Here is a 24,272-nt window from a genome sequence, read left to right as displayed (position 1 = left end):
GCATTTAACTCGGAGCTAAAGGCAGTAGAGCATTTTAAGCATGACAATGCTGATGCTGTTTCCTTTTCTGGTCCATTCCTACAAAATTTGTGCAAAAATAATCAGAAAAAGAGAGTGATCAGAACCCAGGAGATTTCATTTTCATTCCCTTCCACCAGCTGTTGGCCAAATCTCTGTCTATCACCTTTATAATAATCAAGTTATTTTCTCTTTTGTGTGAGGGAAAAAAAAAAAAATTACTTGTTATAATCTAACGCTGATTTTTTTACTTGTTGGTTACAGTTATCATTGATCATGGGTAGCAGTTACATGTTAATCTTCAGCCAGGTAGAGGAACCTTCTAGAAATTAATTTTGAGAGTGGTAGTGACAGCAGCTAAGCACAAATTTATTAATGACAGACCACATATTGCAGATGATATAAGGGGTAGATCACACACTATAATTCTAATTTCTTCACAGGTTTTTAATTCAAGAACACAAGCCCATAGACTACCAATGTAGTAGATAAAAATATAATGCATAAGGAGAAAGAATGCTCTTCTATATTGTTATGTATTGAAAAGTATGACTTACATGCTGGATCAAAGCCTTTGTAGTCTCATTTAATCATAGACGATGTTGGAAATTATCTATTATTGGAGTATTATCCAATTATGTGATTATTTTCATGGAAATTCTTGTCTGCATGTCTGCAACTAAAACTCTAAAGCAAAAATAATCTCAAATTATATCTTGGCATTTTTTTTTATGTTATTGATATTATTCTAAAAGCTTAATAATATACCTGTACTTTTCATGGGACAGACACCAGAACTAAGAGCAGGTAACATACTTTATGTATTTTTTCAAAGTATCTCTTTCCCTTTTTTCCAATTTTGTCAGTGCTGTCTAATTTCCTGTCCTAGGCCTTTTTTATGTTTTGGGTTTATTTTCCTCTATCATAGGTGTTCTCAATGGGCTTATATGGGTCTTATTGACTATAAGCTAATGAGGGATGGTTAAAACAACTTTTTTTCTGTTGGGACAAAAAAAGACCTTCACTGAAATAAATTGCTTAGAGGAAGAGATTTATTCTGTTTGAAATTGCCCATGAGAATGTATGTTTGAAAAAGAAACAAGTTGATATTTCCTATAGGAAATGCATCTTGAGGAAACCTATGAATACGTAGGCATACTTTAAACTCATCATTTTTTAATGCATAAACATCATATTAGTATTTTCTGTACAATTGAATAGCAAATTCTGAATAGCAAGTAATGCTGAATTTTCTTCATACAGTTATTAACAATAACAGAATATCTGACGAGCACCTCAAATTACAGTGTCATTCACATAATAGTGTAAATCTGTTTTATTACTGTAAGGACTTGAATAAGCTAAGTTTTTGATCTCATGAGCATTTTCGGCCACTAGGACATGATTTCATACAGTGGTAGTGATGAGTGACAATTAAGACTTAAAAGAGAAAAGAAACAAGTTCTTTTCTAACCTCTACAAAGAAACCGCAGGTGTTATAGCTCCCTTTGCCATAAAGCTTCATGATGCTTCCGAAATTTCTGAATGGGAGCTCATCATGTGAGATATGAGAACAATGAGTTTTATATTTCAACTTCTGTTAATTGGTCCTACTTACTTGAACATTTCAGCAAATCTCTGAGTCTCGGTGGAAACAAAACTCTGACGCACTTGGTCAGTTAAGACACATGTATATCTACCAGTGTATAAAGCATTCATTTTTTATTCTGCACTGCAGGAAAAACTTTGCAGAGTTCCTCACCACGTTTTAGAATTTGAATTTAAATTGGATTTGATTTGATGGGAATTGATTTTTCATCCCCTATGGCCATTCAAGAAGCCTTCAGGTTGTCACTGTGCTGGGCAGTGCAAAGGTTCAATTGACAAGAAGTTCATGACATACGGCCAAAAGTCAAATATCGCCTCCCTTCCTGTCCCAAACCTAACTGAAAGTGACTCTTCTTTTTACACTCAATCTCATCTAAAATCAGTAAATTAGTAGAATGCTAAAGACTGCTGCCTGACAGAAACTCTTTACAAGACCATTTTCTTCATCAGTAAGGTTTTTCTCATCCTTTAGAAAATTGGACTAAAACATTTCCAGTAAAAAGGTTAGTCAGATTACTTAGCATGTGGCTAAATCTAACTTTCCTCTGACAAAGTGTCAAACAAGTTGCTTTGCTTAACAGATTCCTTTTTAAAACAGCTTTTGTACTGCTTTTATCATAGTTCTTCTCTTTATATAATGTCTAAGTGCAATCCTAACCTTGATTGGCAAGGATGAAAATATTTTAAAATAAAATGTCACAAATTGTTCCCATAATCCATGCAGAGCTAAATTATTCATTAATGCTATCCTCAGAAAAAATGTAAACAGTATGTTTTATGATCTTACATTCTTGGAACTTGGTACTCCATTTTTCCCCACATTTTAACACCTCCCAGTGCTTCTTACATTCATTTATTTCGGAAGATCTAAAAGAAGTAATTGTGTGGGCTGTCTGATTTCTGTAGTGCAATAAGCAAATAGAAGCTCTCCTAATCAGTAAGGTTTTAAGTCATACACAATTCATTTATTTGGGGAAGCTAACCACAGATTAATGCAATTCCACACCATGACGATTTTTTTCCTTCTACCTGGAATATAAACTGCTTTTAAAGTGCAGTGTTCTTAAATGTAGTAAACTTCAGTAACATTGCAGCATCTATATTCTTTTCAACCTTATCCTCTTTTGAGCTAACATACTGTTGGAGATAGTAATTATTCTCCTGCTGGGAACAGGTATCCTACACTTCTCAGAAGAACTAAAAATGTCATCAGTAAGAATATACTTGTATTATAATAATTTACTATCTCTATTCTAATAACACTGAGAAATCCAATACCACCAAGGCTCAGATAGGATGCCTGCCATACTGATGAATAGGTTAACAAGTTCCCTGTCTTGTATTTGCCCACATATATACATACGTACATATAATCCCTAACCCAACTAGTTCTTTGTCATAGATGAATCGGGAATATACATTATATATTGATCTAAAAAATAAAGTGAGATAACTAGGTCTCAATAGTTCTAATAAATAAACTACTGCATTGAAAACCACATTAAAAATTGTAACTAAACTTAGCCACCTTAAGTCAACTCTGCAGACATCTACAGGCATGCGTGGCCTATGCTGGCAGAAAGCATATACTTTGTACTAAGAAATTATTTCATAATCAAGCTCAGGAACATCCCAAACCTGTTTCTACTGGTATCAGAAGTATTATTGTCTTACAATATCCATCAGTAATTATTCACAACAGTATCCACAAAGCCATCTAGGTACCTTAAATACAAACAGTTTTTGTTTGGCATGTTGAAACAAACAAGCAAAAAGTCTTAAAAAGTAGAGAATAGATTTGATATGTATATATGCACATTGGATATGCATATGCTGTATAAAGCTGTGGTTTCATATGCTATACTTTGGAAAGAGAAATTGTTTTACAGCCATGCCATAATGAGTACTGTATTAAGCAGGGGGGAAAAAGAGGAAAAAAGCACATACTTCTCCTTTTTTAAACTGTGAGTGTCTGTTTCTTTCTTCTTAACCTAAACTCTGCCTACTATTTACTGCTGATGTCTGAAATGACACTCAGATGAGTATCCCTGTGTTAGCCAGCCTCCTCCTTCCTTCAGAAGAAACACACCTGTTTACAAGCAAAGCTGCATGTTATGGCCCATCAGTCTTGCATTGGTTGTCAGTATCTGCTGTCTTTACCTTCTCTCAGGTGTCATCATAAGAGCTTTAGTATTGTCTTCAACTGCTCCCCTTCCAAATTATATTCATTACCTTTACAATTTAACAATTGAGCCCTATGAAAGTATGCCTAGACAAACTGACAGCTGTCTCTAACCAAACCTTGTAGCTTTGTGAGTTAAATCGCCCAAGACAAGCAGAGAATGGAAATGAGTTTAGGCCACAAAGTTGCAAAGATTTATTTATGTGCTAACCTGAAGCTCTGTGAATAGTCCTGTTGACTTCAGAGGGATTACTTATAGTCCATGAAGTTAAGCAATCTGCGTAAGTGATTGCAAAATTGAAACCTTAGATAGACTGTAATTGGATTTTGAAAAAGGCTCAGAAATTGAATACACAGCTATAAATCACATGTCCTCGAAGAGTTATAAATCACAAAAAAAGAACGTTTGAAATATAATTATTTTTCTTAGTAGCTCAGCTGTATGTGGACTAATGAATAGAATAAGATTAATTTTAAATTATCACAGATCATTAAATGTAAATTCCCTGAAGCATGTCGTATAAGTCAAAAGATATGAATCTTTGAAGGCACCCTTTTATTTACTTTCTTGTTACAACTTCAGCTACGATAAGCGAATTACCTGCATGACACAGTGAAAAGAAGTTTATCAAATATTAAAGCTGGGTGAAAATTAAAGATATATCCTACAAATATGCCTAACAGTTAGGATAGAATCAGTATTAAATGAGTGTGTTTATTACCAGCTATATTGTGCTGGATATTTGAAGAGGACACATACTTTGTTTTAATTAGCCATCTCTTTCACTGGGTTGCTTGCCCAAAGCCTCCCAATAAGGAAAAAAAATTGTAGACATTGGTCAAAATGCTTGTAACAAATCTTGTTTTAAATTGAAGCTATTTATTCAGAAACCAATCTACTACTGCAGCAGTAATCAATGTGTTTTCCCTTGGAGTAGAACTGTTCCCGTGCTACTGGAGGACTATTGTTAATTGCCTGTAACTAAATGATTGCTGTGCTTCTGGATGTAACTCCCTGGCACTTGCTCATTTGTTGTGTTTAACAGAATGCCTGTCTCCCTAAGGGTTAGCCGAGTAATTTTCCTCTACTATTTTCTACATTCAGCCTCAGCTCCTTAAGGAGGGCCAGGTCTGTAATTTGAGCAATGTAACACAGAGGCTAAATAGATTTTAAAAGGCTTGCACTTTTTGTCTCTCCCCTCTGATGTGGAATTGTGCTGAAATTGAATCTTTTTAGCATGGAGCCGCTACAGGAAACTTGAATTTCAGCAGGAAAAACAGATCACACTTCAAAGGAAGTGTAATGCTTGCTGCAGCAACTGTGCCTAAATCGCAATGCAAAAGGCAGAATAAAGCAGCAGAAAAAATTGTTATTGTGAAGGTAGCCTTACACTCTAACCTTGCTGTTACACTCTAACTTATCTTTAACAGTCACTGCATCATTGTTAGCATACACATCCCCAACACCCTTGGCATTCCCAGAGCACCTTTCAGGAGTAACCCCTCCCACAAAGGAGCCAGACGCGCCCTCCCCAATTCACACTGGGAAAACCAAGGCACAGAAATGTGAAATGGCTTCAGTCACCCAAGGGGCCAACAGCAGAGGCAGGACGAAGCCTTCCGCTCCTCACACCTTCAGTTCAGCACAACACAGGGTAACGCTGTTCACAAAATTCCTGTGGCCGCTCAACGCCAGCCAGTGCCCCTGTGGGGCGCAGTTTAGCATCCTGCAGAAATACTAATTCAAGGCTTGAAAGCAATCAGCCTGGTGTGGTGGAGTGCCCAGGCCAATCTGTCCCACCTTCCATGGTGCTGCACAGGTGTGGCTGTCCCACTTCCAGGGCTTTGGGGGTTAGCTCAGGCATTTGCAGACCTGGGTGTAAGGACGCAGCAGTCTGCCTGGCTAATCACTGCTCCTCTCTGCCTCTGGACCCTGACAAACAGCACCCAAGACAGAGAGTGAACCTGTGCTAATAGACATTGTCCAGCATGGAGAAAAATACATGCTTGCTATGCTAGATGGACAGAGCATGAAACTTACACGGCAAACAAATCTGTTTAAGAAAGAACCACATTATTCTTGTGCTCATAAGTGGTCATGATGGGCTCGGCAGCAGCACATAAAAAAGCAATTTCTAGTATGTTTCAGGGTGACTTAGAGAATTTTGATGTTTGCTTTGATTGCCTAATTTAGGACAGTTTCATGTGTGTTTAGATAGACTTTACTGAAGTAAAAATATAGGCATAAACTTGAAATATTTTTTGGAGAAAAAGATAACTAAGAGGGACTCTCTGTTGGCAAAAGTTATGCAGTGCATTAGTCTGATTTCATGCACAGTGACAGAGAAGAGATGACTACCTGCAGTTACTTTTTCCATTTAATCTCAAAATCATTAATTTAGGAAAAAATTTTGTTTTCCACTTGTAAGGTTCTTCCTTGCCTTTAATGAGTCATAACAGCAGGCACATAGAGTATTTTGTGCCTGGCAACCCAAAATATTAAAGCCTTTCTTGTAGTTACCAGAACAGCTGCATCACCTGTAGTACAAAATGATAAACAGGGTATAGTGAGCCAGTGCAGACTAATTTCCATTTCCATTTATATTCTAAAATACTGTATTACTTGTCTATGAAAACAGTTTTTTGTTGGGTGTTTTTAATAACATTCCCCTCTCTGGACCAGAAAAATTATTGAAAGTCTGAAATAACCATGCCAGTCTTAAAAATATCTAACACAAAGGAGTTTCCAGCACAGTTTTGGAGAGAGTGACATGGAATATAAATGCCTTTTTATTTTATTTTATTACACTTTTAGTGTCTTCTAGAGAGCAATGAAATCTTCTTACAGTTGCCTCAAAATAATAAAAAAGTGTGTGATTCTCAGTAGATGCAGTCAAAATAAATGGAATTGTCACTTTTTCCTCTAACCTTTTATTTCTCTAATTGAATTGTATTGTGCTGGAGTAATGTATCTACATAACCACACACACAAAAAAAAAAAAGGTTACTTCAGGGCTACCCTGCTTCACTCAGACAGAAGCTGCCCACTGGAAGAGGATACTGTGAAAATAACACGGAACTGAGCTTTCTTCAGCACAGATTTTTATGAAGCAAACTGTATATCTTGGATTTCCAAGATCTGATTTCTTGGCATTCCTCAAAACTGAGTGATATTGGAAAAGTATGGGTGGTCTTAAGATATGCTGTTTATTACTCATTTCAAATTGCAACATTGTTAGTAACGCTCTTCCTCCTCCCGCCCTCCTTTTTTAACATTGCCAGTTTTCAGTCAATATGCAAATGAAAAGTAACAACTAAATGGATGCCACCTAACTGTGTGAGCTTCCTTGAGTGTGCAACACTTAAGACTGGGGGGGTGAAAGTCCATGATGGCATATTACTTATGCACTGTTAAGCAGCCCCACTGAGGATGCTGCTGGTGATAGTTGTGGCCACATTTGACCAGAGCCCCTGTCCTCAGGAACGGAGCTACATGGCAAGGATCTCAATCCATCATGTGAGTCTCCAGTGGCAGCATGCAGTGAAGACACCAGGGGGTCATGGTCTGAATGGGAATGTCAGAATGGACAAATCCGGATGGTTTGCTGTGACTACACATAAGCCAACCCCACTGGGGGAAAGAGGAGAATAAAGATGAACTGCAGATCATTGGGACACTGTGTCAAAAATATTAACATGTAACTGAGATGTGAGGGTTCCTTGGATAATTTGTCTTCACAACTCTCAAGTTTGGGGGTTTTCTAAAAATTTTTATTTTTCTTTGGAAAAAAAAAATCAAATCTTTAGTGTAATCTTATTCAGTAGACTGAAACTCATCTTCTTCGTGTGAGGAGTAAGGGAGGAGCTGTGTTTGCATTATAGTCCCCAAAAAAGAAACATTCACCTCTGCTTTCATTGTAAGTGGAATGTCAACATTTATCTGTGTAAAGCAAACTGTGATCTATCTACAGAGAAGGAAGAGAGTTATCAAATATCTCTTACATACATGCATACACTCATACACGAAACCATCCCCAACAATTGTTATTTTTTAAATGAGCAGTTCAGATGGTGTACCAGAGGAAAAACTATTTTATTAAAGGAAAAAAAAAAAATCTATTAATTAGGTATTTCGTCAAGGGCCCTATAATGAAATAAATACAAAAATAACCCATCATTCATTATTTTATTTTAATGTTTCACATAAGAGCGAGATCTGCTGCTAATCTTTCTGTGGTTTGGAATGTGGTTGTTATTGTCTTTTGTGATTCTTTGCAGAGCTGATGTACACAGTTGAGCTTGCTGGTGGGCTTGGTGCTATTCTTCTGCTGCTTGTTTGTTTAGTTACTATCTACAAGTGTTACAAGATAGAGATTATGCTCTTCTACAGGAATCATTTTGGAGCTGAAGAACTAGATGGAGGTAAGGTAGCTTCTTAGTATGTTTCCTACTTTCTAAGTATGTCTGTCTTTCATTTCTTTCCACCAAGGCCCAAATTTTCTTTCAGTTCAAGATGCGTTAACAACTGCAATTTTTTTTTCTCGCTGCATTAGGCACTGACTTGAATATGCATTCCTCATACAGCACATCAGCAACAGTGATTGCTGAGCTGATGTTCTTGCTGCTCTCTGGAGCTCCAGAAAACACCCATGTCTTTTAGATTTTTATTCCCAATACTGAATGTAAATTACCAACATTGATGCATTAAAGATTTGCACTTTCTGTCAGTACTGAAAGTCAGCTTCACCTCTCCATAAGCTAGGGAGTGTCTTCACTAATTGTATTTGCCAAATAGGTAGAGGTTGAAGTGAATCTCAATTTACCGCTTGTTTAAACTGATCAGTTTCAATAAACTGTACCAAGTGTTTGGGAACATACCCAGCAGTTCATTGTCTTGAGATCATTTACTTAATCACTGAGAGAGCGGCTAATGGTCATTAAAGTTGTTCTGTGATTCAAGGACACCCAGCCTAAACAACAGTAATCTGCAATGTATGCACCAGCTTGTGTCAAATGTATACATGCATTTTCTTTTCTTCTCTTTTTAAGCACTGAAGGAAAAAGTCGTCTTTGCCTCTAGTCCTACTAATCAAAACTACTGTTGAACAGCAAACTGGGTTGAGCTGCAGGCTCTGATTAATTAGGTTTGGTTTCTTGGGTCAGAGTTCCTGATGTTTTGTGCTACCACTACATCTTTGGTGACAGGACCTTCTTCTTTACAGAAATACTAATAAAAGTTATTTTACAATTCAAGGTAATAGCCCATGGGCAGAAGCCACTGTGATGTATTAAAATAAATATGTACTGATAAACAAGCGATGGCCAAATCTGTCACCAATAAGGCAGAGGAGCAACAGCAGAATTAAAGGTCCTTATATAAAGGAAAGATTTCCATAATAAGATCGCTAGGGAATGACCCACTTCTGCCTCCCATCTAAAATTGCACAGGGATTCAAAATAGAAAATGCTCATAACAACAAGCCCAAGAACATTAGAACATTTTGTATCCTTCTACTGGATTTACAAAAAGGATACATTAATATAGCAGCTCAGTGGGGGAAAAAAATCAGGTTATTCTACTTATTTTACAGAGGAGGAAACTGAGGCCCAGAAGGACTGTGACTGTGATTTTGGCAGACACCTTTTTTTCAGGAGCTGAGATCCTCTCTTCTCCACAAAGCAGCCCCCAGGTTAAACGGGCATGCTTACTTGGATGAATTGTGTGATTTTAATAATGGTCATATTAAATTATGCAGAAATAGAGAGTTTAATTAATAATTATTTAAATAGATGCAATTTAATGTGTTCTCTCTCCATATTGGTAAATCTTCCTTTTACAGCTGTCATTTATTGTTATCTCAAATAATGCCAGTTCATTTGCAAACTTATTCTACCAGGTGTTACACACTTGCCTCTCTCTCCTCCCATCCCAAACATTGGTCATCTGGGAACAACAATACTTTAATCACACATTTTAAACAACAAAAAAGTGACCTCTAAAGGATACTGTTCTGGGATTCAAGAGGAGGAGAACCAATATCCATTCCCTTTATCCTTCTGAGCAAAGTTCATTGTTAAAGAAGATAAAGCATGAGGTCTCCTTAGATGATCAATACAAACACTGATAGCTTGAGTGTTTAACCGCAGTGTTATAAGAAGAAAAATACTACTTGCAGATTCCTAATGGAAACCTGTAGCTTCTACTGTATTCAATATACTAGCAACATAGATAAAACCCATTGTGTCAATGAAGTTACTGCAGCTGGACTTTTTATTCTGTCTCTTTCACTTAAAATCCTGCAAAAGAAAGGAGACAGACAGAAAATGTCCCACAGAAGACCAAGCCATGGCTTGTGCAGAATTAAATTGCAGACATACATTCAGATCCTTTCCTTTGACTTAGTTTGTTACTGACAGACACAAAATGCTGAACTCTAAAATCTTCTTCTAACCACATCTCCTGCAGTGCAAAGCAGAGCGCCCACATGCTATTCATAATTTACACCATGTTCTGTTATACTTTGGGACAGCATGTAGATAAGCAAACATCAAAATATCACAGACTTTTTTTGTGTGCACTATATTGTACCCTGAGAGGATTTCAAACACTTTAAAAGTGAGGTCCAATTACAATATTCAGTTGAAAATCTCTTTTAAAATGCAATGCTTCATTTCTTCCCTGATCAGAGAACAAGCCCTTCAGGATGTCAAATCTCATCACAATTGCTCTTTCCTTTCCAAGCCTTAGGCACATCAGTTTTTCTCAGGCTAACATACACATTTTTGTGGGAGGCATGGGAAATTGTAAGAAATATTTAAAAACAAAGTATTTAACCCTTACAGCTAATGCAACTTAATTTATTACTTTCGGTAGAGGTACTGTAGATTAAGAAAGTGATCACAGCTGCTGATTCCTCATTTCTCTAACGTACAGCTTTGAATTTCCCATCTTCTCTCTCATCATGGGGACCAGACTCTCCTGTTTTTTTTCTCTCTCCTGCAAACACTTCAGTTCAGCCTCACACTTATTGTCTCCTGGGAACAGGCACTGAAGCCCCCCTTTTTTGTTTTCATGGTTAATTCCCTGCCTCTCCTACTAAATTGGAATAAAATCAAATCCAGCTCACATTTTACTGCTTTTCCTCCCACTCTCTGCCTGCGCTTTCCAGCCACCTGGGAGATGACTCCACACCGGGGGACTGCATGACAGACACCGTGTTGTGTCCTTCAGTGTGGAGTAACGCAACGTGCTGGTGTTTAGTCAGGGGACCTCACTGTGAACATCTGACAGATCCCCCTGGGAGCTGGAGCACAGCGGCAAGAAAAACACTCTGACCCTTGGCAAAGCAGTAGTTTTCTCACCTGTAGGTGTTTGGCATGTCCATGGCGTCTCAGAGATATAACTTGCCCCTACCAGTTTGGTGGTCAGGAACTCCCAAATCTGTTTAAGTGGTGAATTTCAGTTCAAGATCTCTCCACATACACGATGAAGATGACACCTTGAAGTGTTATGCAGACAAAGGAATGTCCAGTGTTACTCTGAAAACAACACAATTTTCAGAAATAGGTATTCACTGGGAACTTCTGAGGGTTGATCATTGTTAAATGTCAGGCAACCTTTTTAGGTTTGCAGCTCTAACCTTAAAAGCTTATATTAAAAATCCTTGTCCATAAAGTGCACTTTAAGGACTAACACATTATTAGTGAAAGCCACTTTTAGAAGTGAAGATTTCTTCTATTTTGCTGTACATTGCTCTCCAACACAAGAAATTTTACACTGCTTTCGTCCTCTGAGGAGTGTTTTAGCAGTTACTGTTTATGTATTTTTATTTTCCAGGGATCTTCTCTTGCAGGCTTTCCCAGTTTTTAAATGACTTGATGAACAAACCAAGTATTGTACTTTTAACTGAGAAAAGTAAAAATGCAAGTAAACATTTACAGGTACCTGCAATCACCACATGCCCTGACTTCTTTCTACCTTGCACTCTGTGACCTTAAAAGGCTATTTGTGTCAGAAGAGGTATTACCACTGTGTAGAAATCTGCTCTTTGCCTACATACAAGCTGACTTCCAGGCCCCCTAAAATCGTGGAAATTTTCCCAGGATTTTACCTGGGACAACTTTCTCCTTTGTGAGACTGCTCATCCTCATCAACTCATGCAAAGAGCAGTTCCCAGGCATGACAACCACAGCAGACACAGCGAGGGTGGAGAAGGGAGTCAGACCAATTCTCTAAACAGCACCATTTATGACACTGCCTTAAAGTGTCTAGGAAGCTCAATGTCACCAAACAGCTATTTTCAACTTTTTATTGCCATTTCAAGGCTTGAGAGCTTCCAGTGGATGTGCAGGTGTCTGTATGCCAGCTTTAAGGTATACTAAGGATAAATCCAGAAGTCTACAGATGACAGGCTGAAAACCACTGGACATGGTCAGATAGGCAAAATTACTCAAAATCATGAACTTATATATGTGTCTACATTCCAGATTCCAGTTTCAGAGAAAAGAACATATCGTACTGTTAGCACTAAAAACAGTCTGCAGGCATCAGCCCCTACCAACACCTGGGTATATTAGTAACCATTTAAATTGGTGGAATTTTTTGTATGAAGGGACTAATAAGCAAGGGGTGAACATTATCATAAAAAAAAAAGAAATTTTACATTAAGAGGCTGGCATTAAAATTGATAAGAAAAGGAAGTAGCAATTAAAGAGAAAGACTGAACAAACGTGCCATAGTTTTCTAATGAACCTTCACAATTACCCTTGGTGCCTTTAGGTCCCATCAGCTGTTTCTACAGTGTTGGGCAGGAGCTTTCCGTGGTGTCCACGATCTTATTCTCAGCTTTCCTTTCCAAGGAAACCTTGGTGAAGGCAGGGAAAACACAGGCTCTGTGCAGCTCGGGTGCAGGCAGGGAAGGTACCTGGCGGCCAGGGCTGGGGAGTTCCTCTGGGTTTCACTTTCAGTTCTGCAGGTTGATGCCCCCTCCTGCTCCCCGGCTTTGCTGAAATAAAACAGAGTGCTCCTAACGTGATTAAAATGTGTCACTACTGAGCTCTCTAAATTCAGGAAGTCTTGCTTGGATTTGGTACATGGCATCTATAGTGGCTGTTCCTTGGCTGGGCTGGTTGCAGTTTCTTAAGAGACGAGTTTCTACTGCTTGCTGAGAGGAAGAAAATTAATGCTCAGATTAGGAAACTGATGAAACAGTTTGTGCTTTGAAGTCTCTGTTGCACCTGGGAGTCCTTAGGTAATCATGATTTTTGTCCTTACTATTATTTAGCTGCAAAAGACTAGCAGGGTTCCTGGACAGACCTCTGGGATTGCACAGATAATACCTTAACTGTGCAAGACAAGAGCAGGTAAGATGTACTTCTTAGTGGTTTCCTGGGTTTCATCCTAGTAAACCTCTTACACAGCAACGAAAGGCAATGCTTTGAGATTCTTCATGTTTCAGTGTGACTTAGTTACTAACTTTCAAATATAACTTTTACCAATGGTTTAGGCACCGTCAAAACACTTGTGTTAATGATTATGCTATGCAAGTATAGCAAGACTAAAAATACTGCTGGTTAATGACTTTGCAATTACAGAATCTTCCCTGGGGACCCATAGAATAAGTTTGCAGTAGCAGCCTCACCACTGTGTATGTATTCTTATTGGCTATTGGCAAATTGTGGCAATAAGAAATCCTGCTCTATGATTATCAATTTCAAATTCTATTAAAATCACCATTAGAAAAATGCAGCTTTCATCTTTCTAAATATTACTGGTCACAAAAAAGGGGTTTCCTCTTATTTAGTTACAATTTTACTGTTGGAGGGCTGCTTCTCTTAACTCTTCTTATTTATGCTATTTATTTACATCTGAAATGTGATTCAAACAATAAAATCTCAATCTATGTCTCCACTGAATGGGATTTTCTAGATTATGTCCTTCAAACGTACTAATTCAAAGAAAAATTCCTGCTTTTTTCTCTCTTCTTATTTTATAGCATCTAAAATACATGCGCATATATATATATATATATAAATCACAATATCACCAAGAACATCTTTAGATTCCAGACTAAAAGATTGTTGTAGGTTAGAAACTCCAGATGTAAAATAGAAAAAAAAAAAAATTACTAACATATATAAATCAGTGAAGACTGAGATATCTCCTGTTCCTCAACCAGCAGCTCTGTCAAGTGGTTCTAAACTTTGAAGTTTTTTTATTAAAAATTTGCAGATTTGCCAGCATATTGGCATCTGATTTCAAGAATCTTAGATTGAAAGCCTGTTTCCAAGCCATTTTGCCCTTGAGTTTTGTTTATATCTATAATGATTTATTTAACTTTTCACTGCTTTTGCCTAGATGAATGCTATCTTAGCTCTGGTTTTCAAAATACTTAACCCAATGATAAGACACAACTACTGTCCCTGAGATCAACAGAACTAAGGAATAAACATAAAATTAAGCATATATTTTATACAGGTAACTAGTTGCTTTGTTGAATTAGGACCATAACAAGAGTATAACTTCTTGACCCTTTTTTATTTAAGAAATTTCTTTAATATAGAAAAAAATTATATTCTTCCATCTTCAGAGTTTACATGACACTCTTTATTAGTGCCTCTTCCTACTTTCTCCTTTTTTAAATAGCAGCTAGTTTCTTCCAGTCTTTCATGGATAACTACTATGCTGTGTTTCCAGCTCCATAGTTAGCATTCAGTCTTTCAATATCTACTAATAATACAGTTTTTAATTAGTGTTTGACCTGCAAATAATTCATAGCAACCAAGAGAATAATTTCTATCACCACCTTTTAACTTTTGTAATTTTTTAATATTCTGAAACTCTTATAAGGACTTCTGAGTTTTCATATCTGTCTAGGGCAACTTCTAAGATCAATGCTTCATCAGATTTTTATATTGAAAATAGAATGTCTTCAGTAAGAGTAATAAATTTAAACGGCCATGTTAATGAGAATGACTGAGAAACATTTGAGATGCATTCTTCATTTAGTTAGGAATACAAAATCAAACTAAATATAAGAGAAAAAATTAACTTTAATAATAGGTTATTCACTTTAAATAGGTAATATTTTATCTAATGTATGTATCAATGACAAAAGTTAGCTGTAATTATAGAACACCAGGGAAAATATAGCTTACAGAGAGAATTCATTTTACACTTGAAATCATGTCATTGTATTATTTTTTGGCTGAATTTTTATCTGCCAGGAGTCACTCCTAATTTTCAAAAAATGTCAAATGCAGCATTGATATCTTGGGGTTTTCATAAATGTTCTTATAAAATCAACTTTAAAAGTGGTATTTCTTCTATGTTTTCATGTTCTTTAGACTTCCAAAATTCAATATGGCTTAAGGCGGGGGGGAGGGAAAAAAGGGAAAAAGAAACGCATACCCATTGCTTTAATATTTTTATAAATTTGCCTACTAGGGACAAAGGACTTTTTTTTTTTCTTCTTCTTTTTTTTTTTCCTGGTCTATGGTGTGCTGAGAATACTCCAGAACCTATTTAGAATTGATTACATTTCTTTAACCTCTTCCCCAGTGTTACATTTACAAAACCTCCCTCTAATTCACCATTACCCAATCTGCACAAGGATATGAACTATCATTAGGAATGCTACACTTAACAAATACTTTGCCATGGAAAAAGCTAGTGTTTGTAGTTCTTAATTTTTATTAACATTAAAAGGGCTTGACATTTAAAAATAAAAAAATGTTAAGGTGAGCTTCATAAGCAACAGTAAATAGCGTGAGGAAAAGTATAAGCATTTTGAAAGACTTAGGATTTGGGCATTTTACTCAACTAAGCATTTAAATTACATTTTTCATTACGCTAAGGGTGATGAACACTATCACAATGTGCACATTAAATGTGGCCCCACAAATCATGAAACAAATACAGATTATGAAATGCCATAGTCATTAGAATTTTGAAAAAGCTACAGTCTCTGGGAAATCTTGAAAGCTCAGTACTTTGCAACCTTTCCTGAACACAGCACGTTTTTTAAAGAGGGAAGCCTCCTGCATCGGCTTGACTCCAACTCCCTGCAGCACTGGAAGGATCAGGTCTGTCATTTCTAAGAACCCCTCTTGAAATCCTGAAACCCCGAGTTAAATCAGCGCATTGCTCCTAGACTCCAGTAATGAGTATCTGAGTCTTTACTAGGCTGGCATGTGCTCTGGCAAAGGAGAAGAATCAGCTGTCCTGTTCCCTGTTGATACCGAAATGGAAGATCTGCCGAAGCCAGACATGTTGCTGGCTCGACTTAGCCACAGAGCAGCCTGCACACGGTCAGCTGCCTTCAGTGCACTGAATGTTTCTGAAGGCACTGCCAATTACTCTGGAGTATTTCAGGATGCGCAGAGGTGTGGGTTGACCCTGGTGTCTAGCACTTACAGCTTCATTAAAATATGATTCACTGTGAAATATGACATTGTGCCATTTCTCTCTGTTTTGATCTATTATTCTGTCTTGTGCTAAAATGTATCATGCCAGCTGAAGATCAGAGTTTGTCATCTGCTTGAACGTGGCTGATAAGAAAAAAACTGACTCTATGAAGGCGTTTTTATTTTCAATTTTTCATCCATATATATAATTTTTCTGTCCCCCATTAGGAGAAATATCTGCAGTGTTTAAGGTTTAATAAACCCTCAAAGGCTCAAACTGCTGGCTTCTTGGAGTGCAACATGGAAATCATTAAAAAACATGTATATCTATAAATTCAAAGTTTAATCTGTTTGCCGGTCCCTGTAGAAGAGGAAGTTTTATCTATCTTTCTGTAGGCACCAGCTTACCATTTCTTCATGTGTAGCTGTTAAAAGAGCATGCATACAGATGAGTTCTAAGATGTCTGATAGCAATCTACTTACCCAAAGATCCCATTTGCATGTGACAAAGTAGATGCATATAGAGTCTGGGTTTCATTTTGTGCTTACATTGAGCCTTTAAGTGACTGCTGCTGAGCACATCCTTGGAATAACAAGCAGCATTTGCAACTTCATCCCCTGAAAGTTTATATCACTTCTGCTGGATTAACACTGTAGAAAGTTACAGGGAGTATTATAACATGTTCTACATTCAGATGAGTACAGAAAGGAATGGACGGCATTAAAGAATGCATGTCGCAACGATGCAACAGGTGGTGTGGCTAAAATCCTGGGCCACTAAATGAAGTAATGTTTCCATGGGTTATTAATGAAGCTGGGATTTCACCCTCAATATTTACTCCTAAGATTGACCCAAACAATTTTGTCAGACCTGTGGCTGAGCACAGCTCCATGATCATTACTCAGTGTCCTCACTTTCAACTCCATAGAATGGTTAAAATGGTATGGCAAAGTTTGTACCTCACAGTCTGTTTTGAACAGTCTTACATAACCAGTGGTTTTGGGCTGACTGAAACATTTGTGGACTGAATGCATCATACCTTGAGCACAGGTTGTATTTGATCCCATTTGATGAACTAATCCAGAGCTTCCATATGCTCTCATGGCTGTCTACGGTACAATATCAAAGAATTTTTTTGCATGAAGTCTGGTTGAATTTGGCCATGCAATGTCTGCTTTAGGGTTTTTTTCAATATTTTCAATTAATGGATACAACAAAACTTCACAGAAATGGAGGCTGCTGAGTTGAAGAACTCTGTCCTAGTTGAATAGGGTAGGCAGCAGAAAGCAACTACAAAACATATAACTGAGGGGGATTAGCTGTCCATTCACAAAGAATGGGAAGAGAAAACTTAGTACACTAAGATGTCTCACAGTATTACTGTTGCATGATATTGTATGTCACACTCAGCTGTGTTCACTAAATTAAAGGACAGACATTACATAATACATCTCTGCAACATAACTGGAGGCAATGCAAGATGAACGTATTCTGATATGTTTCTAAAAAAAGAATCCTGAAATGGTTAAGGGAATAAGAGTGCTTTCAGATACAAAAGTATATGTAGATAATTGCTCTCAATCTCCATGGGAAAGAAAAAAGGTTTCAGATGAAATGATCAACATCCCTGCCTTTGGTTATTAACAGGTATTTTTCTTCCTAAGTGTGGGAGGAAACGGGTAGTGAGTAACTATATTCTAGTTTATTGCTAATGCTCAGGCGCCTGGCAAAAAACCAAATCTTTGAAATTGCATAATCTATATCTAAAATCAAAGTGCAAGCAACAATCAATCACTTTTTCATTCCGAGGATGCTTGGATAGAAGACTTAATTGTTTGCTGATGAAGGGAAATAAGGAAATTCTTGTTTTAAAGAAAAGCTTAGTTTGCCACCAGCTTTGTTTGCTTTGAATTTGGATTTTTGCCCTTTTCTTCTGACATTGAATATTAGATCCAGCCAGTATCTGCACTTACTGCATTGTCAAATCAGTAATTATCATACTACATAATAATATAAGTAGTAATATCAAGTCCTTTATAACTTGATTTGTGATTAGGAGTAGATCAGTAATTTTCTGATGAAGTGTTTTTTTCTTGGAAAAGGCAGATGTGTTGACATCAAATATTTTCACAGGTAACATACCTGTTCCAATGAATGGTCAAAAAAACAGAAAGTTGTGATGGACCTCCTGCATCCTTGCTGGGAGTCTGGGGACTCCTGGATGCATTGCTTGAAGGAAGGCTTACATGGAGAACAGCCTGAGAGCAAAGGGCTTAAGAGCAAAGCCAAGAGCCTCCTGCTTCCATGTGACATGGCCACGAGACTGGCAAGATGCAAGCCCCAGATCCCAGCGTTTGACTGAGCCATAAGATCTGAATGTCTGCAAGCTCCCATCTCGCCCTCTCAGTCCATTGGGACAGCACATTAAAAATCATGAATTAAGATCAGAAATCCTCTTTGGAATGTAAGCATCAGTTCCACCCATTACAAGCAGGAGTAGGTGGGACCGTTTAACTGAGAAGAACCACACACAGAGACTTTATCTACTGTGTGTTTAAATACCATCCTGGAGATGGAAGATTTCAACAATTTTATGAGTTCTCCCATTTTTTATTACAAATGAAACTCTACATTTTTTTACTATCCATAACAATTAGAGAAGATAGTAAATAACGCCATTGCTCTTTGATCACTTCACAGAAAAGATAACTTCTGATGGCGGCATAGCTATCTGCCTGCTGTAGTTCTTAAAACATTTCACAGAGTTGGCAATTTAACCCAAATAATTTTAATTAACTAAAAGCAGGATAACACATAAATATCACAGGAGTAAAACAAAGACATATGTGATCATCCCAGGCATTTTACATTTTGCAAATTGTCTACTCATGCCAGTATGTCAGCCCATCAGATAACAAAATTACTGCATAAGGTAATACTGCTGTAAACTGAACTTTTTACTTTTCATCAAACAAAGTTAAAAATAACTGACAGATGGAGATTATAATAGATCAGGGAAACCACTGTGTTAATGCATCTCACAGTTTCCCAAACCGGACTACACATCTTGCTGGATTGGAGTTTGAATAAATTCATGATTGCCTGAACCCATCTGTGTAGACATACCCTAGATCCTGGCTGTTCATAGCCCTTCAAATGCTATTAAAACTAGGGAACTAGGGTGGAAGGAAATGTTCCCTGCAACACAGGTTAATGCAGTTGTAGTCAGTGGAAATGCTGGCGTCTCTGTGGTATGAAAAATGTGTATTTCAAATAAACGCATTAGTGCGATATTTACATATGCAAGAAAACAGTGGCATAGCATGAATAATTTTCCCTCTAAATAAGAATGTAAAAAACATCTTAACAGCCAATACTCTGAACCTTTAAAATAGTTTGAACACTGCATTATTTCTTATTATTTATCCCTCTGAGAAATTATACATTCTCATCTTTACTCAAAGACTTTAAACAGAGCAACACTGCTCTCAAGCATGTACTATGGTTATGACCATTATTAAGGTGACAACAGCAAATGGCATTACTGCATCATCATTTTGTCAGTAATTTACCCATATATCTCTTGACCTCTCTGTGTGTTAACTCAGTTGCTGGGTTAACACTGTCATAGAATCATAGAATCATAGAATGCTTTGGGTTGGAAGGGACCTTTAGAGGTCACCTAGCCCAACCCCCTGCAGTGAGCAGGGACAGCTTTAACCAGATCAGGTTGCTCAGAGCCCTGTCCAACCTCACCTTGAATGTTTCTAGGGATGGGGCCTCTACCACCTCTCTGGGCAATCTGTTCCAGTGCTTCACCACCCTCATTGTAAAAAACTTCTTTCTGTCCTACTGTAGAAACAAAAACCTGCTATGTAATCTCCCTCTATGTCATACTTGATCCATTGAGTGTTGTTTCAAGGCATTGTCAAAGGCATTAGGTGCTTGTCTATTGTGAAGGATCATGGTTTCACAAACACTCCAGGGAAAATTAATGGAAAGAGTGAACCATAGAAAACAGTACTTTTCTTTTACTTATTTTTCTTTTTTTTTATTTTTGGTGAGTTTTTTTGTTTGGTTTGTTTTCTGTGCATATAACAATCCAATAGATAATATCACACAAAAAGTCTGCAGGGGAGAGAATAAGCACATAGTCACTTAATGAGTTTGGTAAGTTTGAAAGTAGTTACAGTTTTACCACTTTAATTTCATCATCTGCAAATTTTAATGAGTATAGTATGCGTGATTCCTCAGAAGGAAGAGTGGCCTGTTCAAGATTAGCACCATTTCATTAATTTCATTTATACTCTTTGCACTCATCCTGCATTTGGCAGGCTTTTCCAAGTAAAGCTACCACAATACAAAAAGCTGTAAAATGAGGAAAGGAGTGGTTCAGTAAATAACTGAAGTCATCATTGAAGGAATATAGTGTTATTTATGACACACAGTTGAGTATTCAGTCAGGTCTCTTTTGCAAGCAATTGATATTCTCGATAGCCTGTGCATAATGTTGTTGAGAGACTTAGAAGGATGTTAACATTTCATTACTCTTGCCATTGATTTTTTTCTGCTTTCTTCACAACAAAAGTCAAAACGTGACCTCTTATTCCACTGAATTAGTTCCAGAGCACTTGGCATTATTGACCTCCTAATGAAAATTAATGATGGCTCTTTTGATTCAGTCTTTCAAGTAGGCTCACCAAGCACATTTAAGAAACAGGCATTTATTTCTCATATTGAAATGAAATAACACACTGTTAAGTAATGAAATGTACATTAATGCAACATTAAATTTGCAAATTTAAGCACATAGAATTCAAGAGATTTAAACTGCATTATCAGGAGCTGATGCTGCAAAGATTTAAGCTTGGCAATAATTTCAGACCTGGAAAGTCAATGACTTTTACAAGTAAAGATACATATACACTTAAAACGTTTCAGCCCCAGGCCCTACATTTATAGTAAAAATCTGGCAAGACTGAAATGCAATACTATGCAACAGAGACAATTGCACATTAGCTTAGGCATTTCCATGCTTTTCTTTTCCCTTTTAAAGCTAGAGAATAATTCAAATTCTTTTCAGTGACTTTTTTCTTGAGTGGATTTCCTTCATACAGAGCCTTACACAAATGTTTATGCACAAACCTACTTCAGTCTATGGATATGGATCCCTTCTCCCTTGCATCTCTGTAAATAAGGATTACCTCTACCAGGTGAAACAGGAAAGGTGAATGGATTCATATCTGGAGATTGGGTGAAAGCTTGCCATTTTATCTAAACAACTTCCTATTCCTGGGAAATTCTCCCAGAAATAATTCCTGGGGAATTATCTAGGAAATCTGCAAGAATAATGAATAAACTAACTTACTTTCTTCCTCTTTTTCCTTAGACAACAAAGACTATGATGCATATCTATCCTATACCAAAGTGGATCCTGACCAGTGGAATCAAGAAACTGGAGAAGAAGAAAGATTTGCTCTTGAAATCCTGCCAGATATGCTTGAAAAGCATTATGGATACAAGTTGTTCATACCAGACAGAGATTTGATTCCCACAGGAAGTAAGTCATGTCTTTATGCTTGTGTGTTTCCTAAACAGCAAATGCTGTGATTACAATGATTGTTTTGGTATCTTTTCTATGACTACTCCTTCAGAATGTCATCTTTCCTTCCTCGTCTTAGGGAATGAAGCCACCAAACATACTTAATGTCTATTTTCCAGATAAGAGGATTATTTTTTAGTAATTGTATTGATTGAAGGTGAAACAGTGCAGAAAGGGCATGCATAAGTAAAGGAAATGAACGAGACTAACATTTTTGTACAGATTTCTGAGAGCTTGCATATCTAGGAATGAATACAGAGGTCTTTGTTTTCTGTTCCTTAGAGTTTGCCTGGAAAGATATCCAGGATTCTAAGTGTTTATTACAGAAATTCAGATAGGAAGGAAAAAGTTGTGCTTGGACTAAGGCAAGGGTTAAGTAATAACATCCACAGAAGAACAAAGTAGTGAATGCTGTTAGAGCCCACTGCAGATAAACATATAGCGGAGGTACTGGACCATTCTCGGAGACTGAAAATTAGAATTTATTCCAGCTAGTACAAGCAGATCTTTTTCATGTTTCTTTCACATATTCCAACCTACATACAGTAATTTTTTGTACATTGCTATAGTATTCTTCGTAACTTTAGTGTAACCATATAGACAGCTACTAAGTTCACTATCTTTTACTGGAGATAAGAAAGGTTGCTTGGTATAGACAAAGCACAACATCAGACATAATTGCATGGATATTTTTGAAATCCACAGCAAACTAAACATTCATTTGCAGGAGACAACACTGTTTTTGTGAATGTGTGTGGTGGGGGCATGAAATGAAAACAAGAATCTAACCTTACAGTACACCTTAGAGTATCATTTAGGTTTGAGACTGAGCCCCTGAAGCACAGTGTTGCTGCTCTGTTGCCAACCTGGGTGACTTTGCCTGTTTAAAGCAAAAAATGGTGATGGATACACTTGTTCCAATAAAGACATAGATATTGATACAAAACCACAGCTCATGAACAAATATTCCCAATCCATAGCACATGGGGGAACAGACGTTTTGCAGGATCCTGTGATCTAGAATGGTTGAGATTGGAAGGGAGGGACCTCTGGAGGTCATCTTGTCCAATACCCCTGCTCAGGCAGGGCCACCTAGTGCAGGTTGCCCAGGACCATGTCCTGGCAAGCCAACCTGGCATGTTTGCAAGTGATGTTTTTGCATATTTCAGTGAGCTCTTCTGGGAACAGCGATTTGCCCTCTATGGGAGCAGACTGTTGTCTTTGATTGATTTTTGAGCACTTGTCTTATTTTGTAGCCTACATTGAAGACGTGGCAAGATGTGTAGACCAAAGCAAGCGACTGATCATCGTCATGACTCCAAATTATGTGGTAAGAAGAGGCTGGAGCATCTTTGAACTGGAAACAAGGCTTCGAAACATGTTAGTCACAGGCGAAATCAAAGTGATACTGATTGAATGCAGTGAACTACGAGGAGTTATGAACTACCAGGAGGTCGAGGCCCTGAAACATACCATCAAGCTCCTCACTGTCATTAAATGGCATGGACCAAAATGCAACAAGTTGAATTCCAAGTTCTGGAAACGTTTACAGTATGAAATGCCTTTTAAGAGGATTGAACCCATCACACACGAGCAGGTTTTAGATGTCAGTGAGCAGGGGCCCTTTGGGGAACTGCAAACAGTCTCCGCAATTTCCATGGCTGCTGCCACCTCCACTGCTCTTGCCACTGCCCATCCAGACCTGCGCTCCACATTTCATAACACATATCATTCACAGATGCGCCAGAAACACTATTATCGAAGCTATGAATACGATGTACCTCCTACCGGCACCCTGCCACTTACCTCAATAGGTAACCAGCATACCTACTGCAACATCCCTATGACACTTATAAACGGGCAGCGGCCACAGACAAAAACTAACAGGGAGCAGAATCCGGAAGAGGGTCACACAAACAGTGCGATACTGCCCCTCTTGCCACGGGAGACCAGTATATCAAGTGTCATTTGGTGACAGAAATGCAAGGGGCTGTCAACCCCCTTGAGTAGGAGCTGAGTCTGCAGTCTGGTGCCTGGAACTACATCCTCGACTGCTGCTGTTAAACATGCATTACAATCGATAACATACGAGGAAAAACAGGGTCTTGTACATATGTTTTTTGCAATTTCTTTGTAGCATCAGTCTTCCTGTTTTACCCATGTCTCTTCCCATTCACATTTTCGACTTTGTTTTATACGTCATTGCAATTTGTATATTTACATTTTTTTAAATGAAGAGACTGCTGTATAGATAGGAAACTTTTTTGCTTCATTAGTATAGTTTTAGACTTTTTGTTTGTTTGTTTTTAACCTCTCTTGGGAATGCTTGGACAAAGCTATGTTGATATCAGAAGCACCATCCATTTTGTTGGCCTGCCTAGCCTGATTCCTGAAGGCCATGCCTGCTGCAGTTCACCTCGTTTGGAAAATATTTGTTCTTAGAAGGACCCCATCCC

At 37.6% G+C, this 24,272-nt stretch overlaps 1 protein-coding gene across 1 annotated transcript in view; it reads left to right on the top strand.

Moving 5' to 3' along the window:
• Positions 1–23,791, top strand: part of IL1RAPL1 (interleukin 1 receptor accessory protein like 1) — a 380,887-nt gene extending 357,096 nt beyond the window's left edge. The window contains exons 9-11 of the mRNA XM_075714842.1: positions 8,087–8,230; positions 21,604–21,774; positions 23,073–23,791. Coding sequence (XP_075570957.1) covers positions 8,087–8,230; positions 21,604–21,774; positions 23,073–23,791 — 1,034 coding nt within the window. The remainder of the gene's footprint in view (positions 1–8,086; positions 8,231–21,603; positions 21,775–23,072) is intronic.
• Positions 23,792–24,272: the final 481 nt, after the last annotated feature.

The sequence above is a fragment of the Pelecanus crispus genome, chromosome 1, assembly GCF_030463565.1.
Source record: "Pelecanus crispus isolate bPelCri1 chromosome 1, bPelCri1.pri, whole genome shotgun sequence".
NCBI classification, from domain to species: Eukaryota; Metazoa; Chordata; class Aves; order Pelecaniformes; family Pelecanidae; genus Pelecanus; species Pelecanus crispus.
Note: the sequence above shows the minus strand (reverse complement) of the source record. Positions and strands in the feature narration are given on the sequence as shown.